Source organism: Prinia subflava, chromosome 4 (genome assembly GCF_021018805.1).
Source record: "Prinia subflava isolate CZ2003 ecotype Zambia chromosome 4, Cam_Psub_1.2, whole genome shotgun sequence".
Lineage (NCBI taxonomy): Eukaryota > Metazoa > Chordata > Aves > Passeriformes > Cisticolidae > Prinia > Prinia subflava.
This window is the reverse complement of record NC_086250.1, coordinates 44,063,822-44,076,133: the sequence shown is the minus strand read 5'-3', so window position 1 is coordinate 44,076,133 and position 12,312 is coordinate 44,063,822. Positions and strand designations below refer to the sequence as shown.

The window sequence follows — 12,312 nt, the reverse complement described above, 5'->3', positions numbered from 1 at the left end:
TTTGCATTGGCAAGAAGTGGAAACTAATTGAAGGTCTGTCTGGAAAAATTGCACAAGAATGGCAGGACATCAGTCACCTTAATAACCTCCTGCATAACTCAAGCTTCAAGGATAAAAATAAGGTTACTCTCAACCCAAAAGAGAAGAGGAACATTAGAGATCTTGACTCTTCCAGCAACTTTTAAGTGTCTCCACCCAGCTGCAGAAAATAAATGGAAAACAAATGGCATGGATATGTTGAAGGATTACATCCTGGTAGAACTAAGAGCTCCTCTTCATTCCAAGTCAGCAGCAGAACCGATGGCAGCACACAAAGATGCAGGAAGGCAGGAAGAAACTACACTATGAGATACACAATCGCTACAGAAGTTATAATACAAACACTTCTGCTGCCCTTATGCATGTAAGATAATGAAACCGCTGCAGATGAATCATGGATTTGCCGATAAAAAGAAGACATTGCTGTACAAATTTAATGAATTAAGAACTGCTGAGAGAGGATGCAGACAATCGATGGTGCTGTAATAAGCAAGAAAATTTTCCAACACAAAGCTGCGCAGAAGCTGTGGACACTTGTGGTTTTATTTTAATGGTGATTAACGCACTGTTTCGACATTCACAGACAATATCTTTTGTTCTTCCATTTGGTAAACTAACAAATATAACCACCTTCAAAATGAGAAAACATGCATCAAAATGAAAAAGAAAATAACAGCCATTAGGAGAATCATTTATGGTTTATTAATAATCTGTAGAGGCAGCAGCAAAACACAATTAGAAAAGCAAGTAAAATGACAGCCAACGCAATATTGCTTTCAACTTGAACAAATGCCATGATGCTGAAACAAAGAAGTGAAAGTGAATCATTTCAACTCAATTTTTTACAAAATGCTGTGTTTGCTAGTCCCCCTTTCTACATTTGTTAAACTGTCTGGACTTACATGGCTCTGTCTCAGCCTCATGAGTTTCAGGAGATAGGACGAGACTCAGCACTGACAAACACAGATGGGTGCAAAGTCTCCCCACAGTGGGGCTTCTTGTTCCATCTGTGAGGCTGTAAACTCTTGGGTGCATGGTTTCCAAAGGTTTGGAAGCATCTTTCAGAAAATATGCTAAACATTAACAAACAGACCTGGATTTTAGAAATTCATATCTGGTGACAAAAACACACTATATTTCTCTGTACACTCAGGATTACTTATCATTTGAGAGAAAAAGGAGGGTGCTTTTAACTCCTGAAGGACCTGCTCCCAAAGGAAAGAGTAACTGCATTGTACTGCAGTCTTCTCCTAGCCAAGAATCTCATTACTAAAAAGCTTCAGGAGAACCTCATCAGCTGAGTCACCACTTTCCTGTCCACATCAGTCTAGCCCAGCCCACTCATCACAGAGAGAGCAGCAGCCAAAGGTATGCAATTTTAAACATCACTGATGCTTCTCCCAGCAGCTCCAAGGTCTTCTATGCTGCAGAAGACAAACGACTATTGTAGTGAAAAATAAACCACAATGAAAAACCCAATACAACAGCAGAACCTGCATCTCTTTTTCTAACATCTGTAATCTCTGTGGTTGTTTAATCAATACCAGCCTACTTGATTTTAGTCCCCAGGAAAACCACACCCACCTTGGGTTAAACTTGGATTTAACTTCACAGGGAGATGATATGTGCTTAGGTTTTTCTATGTTCAACATGTGGAGAAGAAAATGCCAACCTGGAAAAAAGGTTGCCACACCTCTGTAGATTACTCTGCACATGCACAATCACTGCAAAGGCAACAGCCAAGGCCACAGTATCAGATCAGCTGCTCTGCTTGGAAACCAGCCAGACAGCAATCCCTAACGCACTGACTAAGGACAAGCCTGTCTTTGTAAGGGGAAGAAATTTGTTTCAAATGCCCCAGAGGAATCTGAGACAGAAAACAGTGATGTGTGCTCTGCTGCTCAGCACTGACCTGTTGTAAGTTCTAGGTAAGAGCTGGGAGTCAGCAGATCTGCTCAGCTGTGGAGCTCTAATGAGCATCTCAGCAAAGGACATGTGGTCACACCAGCCTGGGCAGGACCTGCTCTTTGGAAGGTGACAGACAGCACCAGGGAGACTGTGGAAGTAAAAGTCAGGACGTACAGCAAAAAGCTAGAGATTTAGGAGGTGAAACACCAGCTGGTCCCAGTGCACACAGCAGCAGTCTTTGAGAAGAGGCAGGTATGGCCACTCCAGCTAACAGGCAGCGTTGGCAACACCAGGTCTTTTTGATGGCTCACTTGTTCATCTGGCATCCTTTCTCACACAACAAATGCACAAACTGAAGGCAACTCATAATTTCAACTTCAATTTACAGCATGTAGACAAATATTCCAGAAGATAAAGGCAAAATATCATGTCTGCTGCTTATGAATTTATTACAGGGTGGTGGAGTTTTTTAACTTTTCCTACTCACATTTATAGGTATAATGCTAAAATATTTCTTCATGGCTCTTTGATCTACACTGAAAAAAAAAGGCAAATCAATAAAATTAAAGAGCAATACGTACTGAAGTAAAAAAATTAAAATCCTTACCTCCATTACTTATTAAAAAAATCTTTATCTGAAGATTTTTGCCATCAAATTTCTGCCTTTTTTTGTTATGTTTAATTACATAAAACATTATTTAAAAAAAAGGAGATCCTACTCAGTAGACCTTATTCATTGCACAATAGCAGCAAGCAACTCTACTATGTATAGATTATGAAGCTATAAAAGCAACTCAGGCAGCACCACTACACATTCAACAATGCATTATTTGCTGTTTTCCGTGGTATCATGACTGGGTGGTCAGGAGCATGAGCTTTCTTCTTCTGTTTCAGAACACTTAATTTGGAACTAACACTAAGTGTTTTGAAACACTAACTACGAGTTTTTATTGCTTGGTGCATCCCCTGGAACAACATGGCATCAAAACATCCCCCGATAGATTACAATTTTTTCAACCTAAACAATTCTATGATTATATGAAAAGTCAAGTGGTAGCTTGATTTTACCTATAAGAATCTAGTTCCCACCTTTCACATTACTGCTTGATCTTACTGGTTTTGTCCATTTCCATCTAGAGCTCTAGCTAGACAAGAGAAGACTAGCATTTTTATCAGGGAATTATTAATTTAAAATGGTCTTTGCTTTTCTGGATAAGTTGTAGCCCTTAGTGCAAGTGCACAATTGGCAAGAAAACCACCAATTCCATTTCTCTACCTTCCTTTTGCTAAATACAGTTTTAAAGCCAGACTGTAATTTTCTGACTTAGGGCATTTTTGTTCAAAAAACGTTGATCCATTCATTAAAACCAAATCTTTTGACAGAAGCAAACATTCTCACAGCAAAGCTTGTGGGGCCTAGGATGACATGCTTGCTAAAATGGGAGAGAGAGAGAGTGCAAACATAAGCTTCTCTGAAAGACTCTCTCAAATATCTTTAATGGCATGATTATTACCTATATGAAAGCAGAGATCCCAGATGAAGAGAGCTCAAAAATTAGAAGAGGGTGTTTCCCATATCAACACAGAGTCTATAAGCAGCAAGACAGCAAAACCATCCTCTAAAATTTATATTATAAAACCAGTGCTCTACTCCAGCTCATGTCCATCTTAGTGATCTCTCACACTTTTTCCCTGAAACTGGTGGGCTTTTCCACTTTGACTGGTGGGAACAGGCCTGGGCCAATGCTACTTCACAGACTGCCCTGACATCATCTGCAAGGGTACAAACTGCAGGAGACAAAAGCATGCCAAGGAAGATGCTAACAATTATGCAAAATTATGCAGGCCAGTGTTTCAGCCTGGGCACTCTTTGGTGTACCAGCAAGCCCTCACCAGGCACTGCCAACAAATCTGCATCCCTACTGCATAAAGTGAAGGAAAAAAAATAAAATAGAATGACATTCCTCAGGGCACTTGTCTCAAGTGGAAAAAAAAAAAAAAAAAAACCAAGTTCAAATTCCTGCTCCAAATCAGGCAGAGTAGAAATCAACCATGTGAGGAAAATGCCTCTGAAGCACCCCAGCCAGACACCTACTGATCATTCTGGCATTTGCATCTCTCTTGTTTATTTTCTTCCACCACAAAAACACTCAACCACTTTAGCTTTGTTTCACCACAGCACTGCTCCTTTCCCTGCATACCTGTGGAGGAGGAAGGTGCATTCATGCTGTGCTCAGGTGATGGAGCCCATGCTGGGACATGCATGGAGGAACACCCTCCTTGTTGAGATGTTCACAGGAGAGAACAGCCAGGCAGGAGATAACTGGCAGGGGAGAGAGGCATCATCCACACACGTTCACCTGCACACACTACTACTGCACAGCTTCTCTCCAGACAGAAAGAAGCCACAGCACAAGGTAGCAGCTAGGAAAGTGAGGTTGAAATACCCTGATGTGGAAGTTAGGAAACAAACGTGAGGCTGTTCAAATCCCTTCCATCACTGTGCCACTCAGTGTCTATACCCAATTCAAACTAGTAAAGCAGGTGGGAAAAAAAATATATGTCAGTAAGATCCTGTTCTTATCAACTCCTTGCAGCCCCTCACCAGATTTCAGAGGGACTGCTTTTGTCTGTAAGCCTTTGAAGTCAAGACCCTGACTCTCACCTGAGAGACCCCTTTGCTTACCTCCCAAAATCTGAGGTCAACGAAATCAGGGAGGCAAAATCTTGCCTTACCCCCGCTGCAGTCTACATAGCTTCTGCTGGGTTTAGTCCTATGATCCGAGAGCCCACGGCCATCACAAGAGCAAGATACACAAAGCCCACCCAATGCTACTGCTGATGACAAGGCAAGGCTCCCAGTCAGCCTTTCACTACACTTATGGGAGCTTAGAAGGAGCCAGAACCAGAACTGAGGTCTCACCAAGCTCTTCAAAGCACTCCAAGGAAAGCTATTCTTGCAAAAGGTGTTGGCTCCATCTTGGAAAAATTCCACCCCAGTATTACAGCACATTGCCCATGCCATTCCCATTTGAGCCGTGAATATGAAATAATATTCCCAAATTAAGAAATCATTTTGAAACACTAATTCATGTCTTTGAGCACTTGCTCTCATTCCTCACCTCTCTCACTAACTCAATTTATCAATAGATTTATTTCCATTTTGATCTCACTAACACATAGTCCCAGGAATATCAATCTTGCCTGCCTGAAGCTTCCTCTTCTACTACTAAAATCAACAAGGGAAGAACTTTCTCAACTCAAACACTGTAAAACAAATGGCATAAACCATGCCTCTCATTCCCTTTTCTTAACAAAGTTTCTCCAAGGAGAGCAAGAGGACTGCAAATACAATAAACAACTTTCTTGTAGATGTATTAGTAAGAGGCAGTTTCAACATAACTGCTTCCATTTCCTACCCCAAAAGAATACAGATTTCTTTGTTATTTGTTTGCTCATAGAAAGCCTTATAAATATCAGAAGAATAACAAAATCTGTCAAAACTCACATTTCAGCTATTTCAGTGGGGGTTTTCAACATCACAGGAAGGAACAAATCTTCTGTCTCTTACTCAAGAAGGCCTGTCACTAGTCTCAATTCAACAGGTTCCAGGTGCACATAAGTATTCTGTAAGATGTTCTCAAACAATTCACCCTGGATTAGTTGGTACTGCAATGATTTACACCAGACAGGCTGGCCTCACTTGATTTAACAAAAGTTACAGAATAGCAAAGTGCCTGAACTACAGGAATTTACATCCTACTGCAATTTTTTTTTTTTTTTTTTTTTTTTTTTTTTTTTTTTTTTTTTTTTTTTTTTTTTTTTTTTGTGTCACATAGTATAAACTAAACTGAAGCAAAAGATCCCAAATCCAAGCAAGAGTGATATGGTGTCAATCAATTTTATGATAACTTTTATAGCCAACACTTAAAGAAATGGGTCATTCCTAACACCATGAAGGCATTAAACAGAGTATAACACAAAACAGCTGCTTTACAAATATTTCCAACCCCATACTCAGGGATAGACGTTAAATCTCCCAAATCAACACAAACAAGGAACTTTTTTCTTTTGGGATAAAGAGCCTGGTCAAGCTGTCAGTGTCTACACAGAGAATCTTTTGTCCCACAGAATCTTCTCATGCACAGGAAAAGCAGTGAATGAATGAATGAATAAATATACCTTTCTTCTGACACCTTTGATGAAACATGCAAACTGCATTAAAAAAATAGAAGACTGACACCAGAGAAGTTTAAAGTCACTACAGGAATTCAAAAGCAATTGACTGTTATGAACAAATTCTAGAGGATTCATAATTATTATCAGACCAGTAAGAAACAGAAATGGAGATTCAATACCAAAAAACCAAAATACAGAACATTATAACCCTCCACTCTTCCAACAAAGAGGATCATGGAGTGTTCTAAAAAGAAGAAATAAGATACTACCCCTTTTGGCACAGGGAACAGCCACATACAGATTTAATGTTTGAAAATTAATCCCATATTACCTAACGTGCTCTGCAATTATTGACTTAAGTGGTTAATATTGGCTTAAGTGGTAAATACTGAAAGCTTTTCCCAGTGTAAGAGTTTTGCATCAGATTTTGTGGTGTCAGAGAGGGTACTTCACACTGCAGTCCAGAAATACTGACACTCATATATCAAAAGCAGGGAACATACAGTTCCACCTCTATTTTAATACAATGGTCAAATGAGAGAACAAAATTCATGCATCAGGAATTCACCTCTGGCAACTTATCTCCTTGTAGCATAAATCAGTACGAGAGAAAATGTCACAGATAAGTTCCTCCTACATACTGAAAGACATTTGAAACTGTTGTACAGTACAGCCCATTTGACAGCAGATAATCACAAGATACCAACTGCTGTGAAAACAAATGCTAAGGAAGGCAGAAATTGAATAAATTAGTAGAGATACAAATTAAGTGCAGGAAATGCCTGTCCATAATATACTATTGATTTCAGTTCTCTGTTCCAGGACATAAAAAGCACAAACCAAAGGAAAGAACCGTTCAACTACTACCCAGCAGTTTCATCCTTTAAAGGCCTAATATGCAGCATCTCAAGAGACATGAATGCAAGATTAGTTACATAAAGCCATCTAACCACAAAAGGAGGAAAAAGTGTTATTATCAGCTCCTCTGTTGATGATTAAATGAAAATATATGATGGAATAGCAAGACCAAACATATAGTACAATCTCATCACAGAGTAAAATCATCTCTCTGCTGACTCTTCCATCAAGAAGAAGGTGAGACAAATTCAGAAGTGAGGAGGATAATAGAGCTTAAACTGAGAGATGAAACACAGAGCAAACAGTGTTTAACAGTGTTTCTACTCAGACTTAAGGTATCCCTTCCTTAACACAAAAATATTTACCTTGTTACCATCAAGTACAGCACATTTTAGGCAGGGCACTGTCTGTGGTCAAGATAAAGCCTTAAAGTTAAAAAGACATTTATAACTTCTATTTTTCAGACATATGCCATATAAATCTGCCATATATAAACGATGTGTTCAGCTGCTCCAAATTCATCTGAACAATTACTGATGTGTAATTTGAATTCCCTGACACCACAAGAATTTTCTCAGAAATTACTGCCCCCACACTGTGCCCAAAACAATCAGTGCCTGAACTCCTTGGCTGCTCTAATCAGTGGGGGAAAAAAAGCAACGTCTGTGGAAATGTATGGGCAAGTTTAGAAAGGACAGTTACAGGTATTGTTTCAGATTCTTTTGATTTAAGATTAATTTTACAATATTTTAATACATTAAATACTACAGAAATGCATAATCATTATATGAGGGGATGTCAGCTTTGACACTCAGGAAAAGAAAAAAACATTTAGGTGAGTATGAAAAGATTACTATATTTTCAGTAGATCATTTCAGGAGCAACTTTTTTGTGGTGACAGCAACAGCCCAGCCTCAGCAAATGCCCAAGCCTGAGACTTACACAGAGAACTTCTGTATCTCTCTGATAGCCCAAGCACAGCATTCAACACATGACATTAGAAGGGAAACTGTGTGAGACCAGCCTTGTCAACTTCTTAAGACCCAAAGCCTTAAACAGTTGCATGACCACGTTTCAGTGGAAGTATTCATCCTTGATGATTCTCAAAAGAGAGCCAGCAAAAAGGAACAAAAACAACAACTACATAGAACTAGACAACACAGACTGAATCAGTAAACTCTGAATCAGTAAAGGATTTTAAGTTTATAAACAAAATTATAAATTTAAGAAAACCCTACAATTTAGGAAATGCCCTTGATGTAAATTCACATATTTGCACCAATGTCCCTAGGTCCATGCAAAGAGAGGATGAGTTTTTAGCCTATTTCCAAAAACACAAAGTATTAATAAATGCCCTTTTTCCCACTTTTTAAACATATTTATTTTCTTGTACCACAGAAATGGTTTTACCCTAGAATCATTAGTTGCCATGAAAGCTCTGTAAAATAAAACACATGAAAAGGTACTTGTCTGGTAACTAATTAATAGAGAATCCTCAATGTAGAAACTGAGCTAGTACTGACCTCTGTAAACTCAGAATATAGCTGCAAGGCAGCAGTTCAATGCTAGTGCCATTTTTTTTGACATCAGTGGGATAAAAGGCTAAAGCTAGCGCAAAGGAGTGGAGTCAGGTCTGGCACTGCTGCTTTTCCTACTATGATGACAGCTGTGACAGATTTCCCAAGAAGTTGTTTTAAGAACTAACAAAAATGTTACAGCCAAGTCCCTGGTCAGAGGGGGGCAAGGTCAGAGATGGAGATCCAGCACTGCAGAAGCAGCTATTTAATATAAGCCATCCAAATGCTTCCTTTTAACATCTGCTTTCTCTTCCCTTTACTGTCATCCACCATAAAAGAACATTAAAATTATAAGAGAAACTACATGAGAAGCTTGTCTGGTTGCAGTATTACCCACACCTAGGTCAGGCCTCATTTTAGCACAGTTAAAGTGAACAAACACATCTCTGGCATAGACATCTTTCCATACCCCTAGCACAGAAGAGACCTGAATGTGTTTGTTAAAAGCCTAAGGGCACATCTAATGCCATCCAGGAAACATTCAACTACCCCTTTACAAGTTTGAAAATCCTTGTATAAACTTGGCATAATGATCCTTAGGAATGTTCTCCTTGTTTGTTTTGTGGTTTGCGTTTGGTTGATCTTTTTGTTTGTTTTTTACGACCAGCTACATTGCAGAAGATGGGGCCTCTGAGAAACAGAACAGAAATTGGCTTGGAGCATCTTCCAGCATATAATAATTGTCACCATGCTTGCTAATGAAAATTTGTACACTCATGGAAGAGAAACAGACATTTTGCTGTGCTCAAACATGTTTGTTTGTTTTTTGTTTTTGGGGGTTTTTTTGTGTGTGTGTGTGTTTTGGGGGTTTTTTGGGGTTTTTTTGTTTGGTTGGTTGGTTGGGGTTTTTTTGTTATTTTTGTTATTTTTGTAGTGAGACTGTCAAGAAAGAATTCTGGGACTGTACACAAGAAAATAAAAATAACTAGGAACCTCATGCAGAGCTCACCTGTTTTTCTGGTTTAGAATGACTGTTTAGAAAGTACACATTTGAAAACTCCTTTTTACTCTGTCAGAGAATCATAGGACAGTTATCTTTAATAGCTATTATTCAAACAGATGTATAAAAAAATATCTTATTTCTCTAGCAGTCTTTATTCTATCAAAAGGATAATCCTTAAATGTTCTATGTCATTCACTGTACTTTTTAAGGCTGACAACATTTTGAGTAAAGTGCTCTGCCATTCATGAGAAGATGTAAACCTGTAACTGGAGGATTTTTTTCTTTCTTTTAAGACTGCCTGCATTGTTAAAAACAATGAAGAGGTGGATTACATGGCCAGGCCTTGTCAATCAGTGTAGCTGTAGTGACATGGCAGTTTTACACCAGCTGAGAATCTGGTCCTTGTGGTTGTGAACAACAATAGAGAACTGGCTTTCCATGCCCTAGGTGGCAAGAGACACGTAAAGAAAAACCCTTCTTGCCCTTCCCTTGTGACTTTTTATGAATCTGCACAATGTGCCTATCCAAACACCATAAATATTTACAAATCATCTGGTACACAACAAATTTGCTCTAATTTATGTCCAATTTTTTAATGCATGAATTCATACACTTTGATTAGCCAGCAGACAGGTATCAGTACTTACCTGTGATCTAAATGGTGAATAGAGAGAATGACCCCTGAATTCAAATGGGCTTGTTTTAAGGTCACCAGGATTGTGAACTCATATTTATTTCTTAACTTCTGAAAAAAGATTTCAGCTGTTTCTGGAGATGCCTTCACATTTCTTGAAGTATCTAAAATAAACATAAGAGGAAAAAACACTCAGTATAAAATCTTATGTTACTTTACACCCTCATTCAAAATAACAGGCTATTTTTGAGAAGCACAATTGAACAGACAGGCAAAGGCAGGGATCAAAGTAGTTAAAACATTTGTTTTCCATGCAATGGAGCCATTTCAATGAAAGAGAACACATTTTCTGTGACACCTATTCTATTCTGAGGAGGGATGGTGTTTTGTTTTGATCCAGGGTCCTAACTCTTACTTTTTTCAGGGATGGCCAGATGGCACCTTTAATATCTCATCCAAAGTTTGGGCTCACTAGCAGTGAAACACAGTGTCAACACTAGACACAAACCTAAACTCTGACACATGACCTGACCAACTTTTCAATGACTTCTGAAAGATGTGATGCCTAACAGCATAAATACATAAATAGGTAAAGTAATAGAACAACTAAAAATTTACTCAGCTTTAATTAATAGTAAAAAAAATTCACCAAATTTCAAAATATTTTATCACTAATTAATTCCTCTGTACTCCAGTTGGGTGGTATTTTCCTGCTGCTTCTTGCACAGAAGTCTCATGAACATTTGTTAAGAGTAGTAGGCACACATACAATAAAGACTTTACTTTAAAAAACCCACACAAAGCCCAGACTAATGGAATATTTCTGAATTTGCACATAAGATGCATAGAAAATAAAAAAGGCCCAAGCTTAAAACCTCTAGAGAAATAATTTACAAAATAAGATGTCAAACGCTAGAAAAATAATTCCCAACCTCCAGAATACATTATACCAGAAAAAAATTAATATACATTTTTTAATGCACAAAATCAATTCATTAGCATGTGTTATCAACTGTGTAAGAACTAAATCAATTCACAAGCTTCTTGCCACAGCAATTTGACCATTCTGCTCTACTTGGGGACACTAACTCAGGAAGAGCAGTAGAGAGCTAACAGCAATAGAACTGGTGACTTTCTTTCAGCAGCACTGGAGCTGAGCTCTCAAGTACACCACTCTCACCTGACACCACTGTTCTTAAAGCAGTTTTATTCTTTAAGCTGGACCTATGAACATGCTGCTCTCCATTAACAGAAATTGGTTTGCTTGGTTTATGATCAGGAATATTTTAATATCTGTTTAGAAAATGCAAGAACCTGTGCAACTGTGAAGTCCCAACCAAGCTCCTGAACACTGTTACACCCGGTTGAATTTCATTTGTTTTATACAAAGGGGAACCCAAAAGAAAAAGAAATGGAAAAAGTTAATTTCTACCAAATTTCCATGATATTCTCATAAGCAACTGATCAAAGAAAGCACATGCTTAACACCTCTACCCTTAAAGAAGGCCAGCACACATCTATAACTATCCCCCCCTTCTACAGGCCCTTTTATTCTAACTGGAGCTATTGGGATGCAAACACTGTGCTACAGATGGCCTGTGCTTTAGCAAGGAAACAAATCCTCACCACCTCGCCATCACATGGAGCTCTCCAGAGCCACTCCAGTCCTCAGCACTGTGGGAGAGGCTGGGGAAACACAGAGCTGCCACAGCTCCCGCAAAACAGGAATAATCTATGAGGTCTCATCATGTCACCCTGAATCATTACCTGATCACTACACTGGATGAGAAGTTTCCATCCTTTATTCTATAAAACCTTATCTGGGTACCCCATAATCATTCACTGTGGCCTCAGATAACCTTCTTGTACACAGACAATAGCATCAAGACCTGATTGCATCATGCTGGCAGCCTACATACTAACATTACTATCACATTCTATGCTGGAGTGTTTCATTGCCAAAACACACAGCCATTCAGCTTTGGGACTGTAAATATGTCAGATCATACTTGCTGCTCAAAAAAAGCTACACAGCCCTTTGAATTATTACTACTCTTATGAAGCACAACACTCTTTGCTCAGGGCAGGCACCTGGTGGATTTCTCAAAAGCAAGATGACTGAAAGGTCCTTGATCTGTCAGATCCATTCTTTTCACACTAACACAAGAGTGCAA

The 12,312-nt window shown here is 38.8% G+C and overlaps 1 protein-coding gene across 1 annotated transcript in view; it reads right to left on the bottom strand.

Moving 5' to 3' along the window:
• Positions 1-12,312, bottom strand: part of NELL2 (neural EGFL like 2) — a 135,143-nt gene that overhangs the window by 106,290 nt on the left and 16,541 nt on the right. Inside the window, exon 3 of the mRNA XM_063396595.1 lies at positions 10,152-10,302. Coding sequence (XP_063252665.1) covers positions 10,152-10,302 — 151 coding nt within the window. The remainder of the gene's footprint in view (positions 1-10,151; positions 10,303-12,312) is intronic.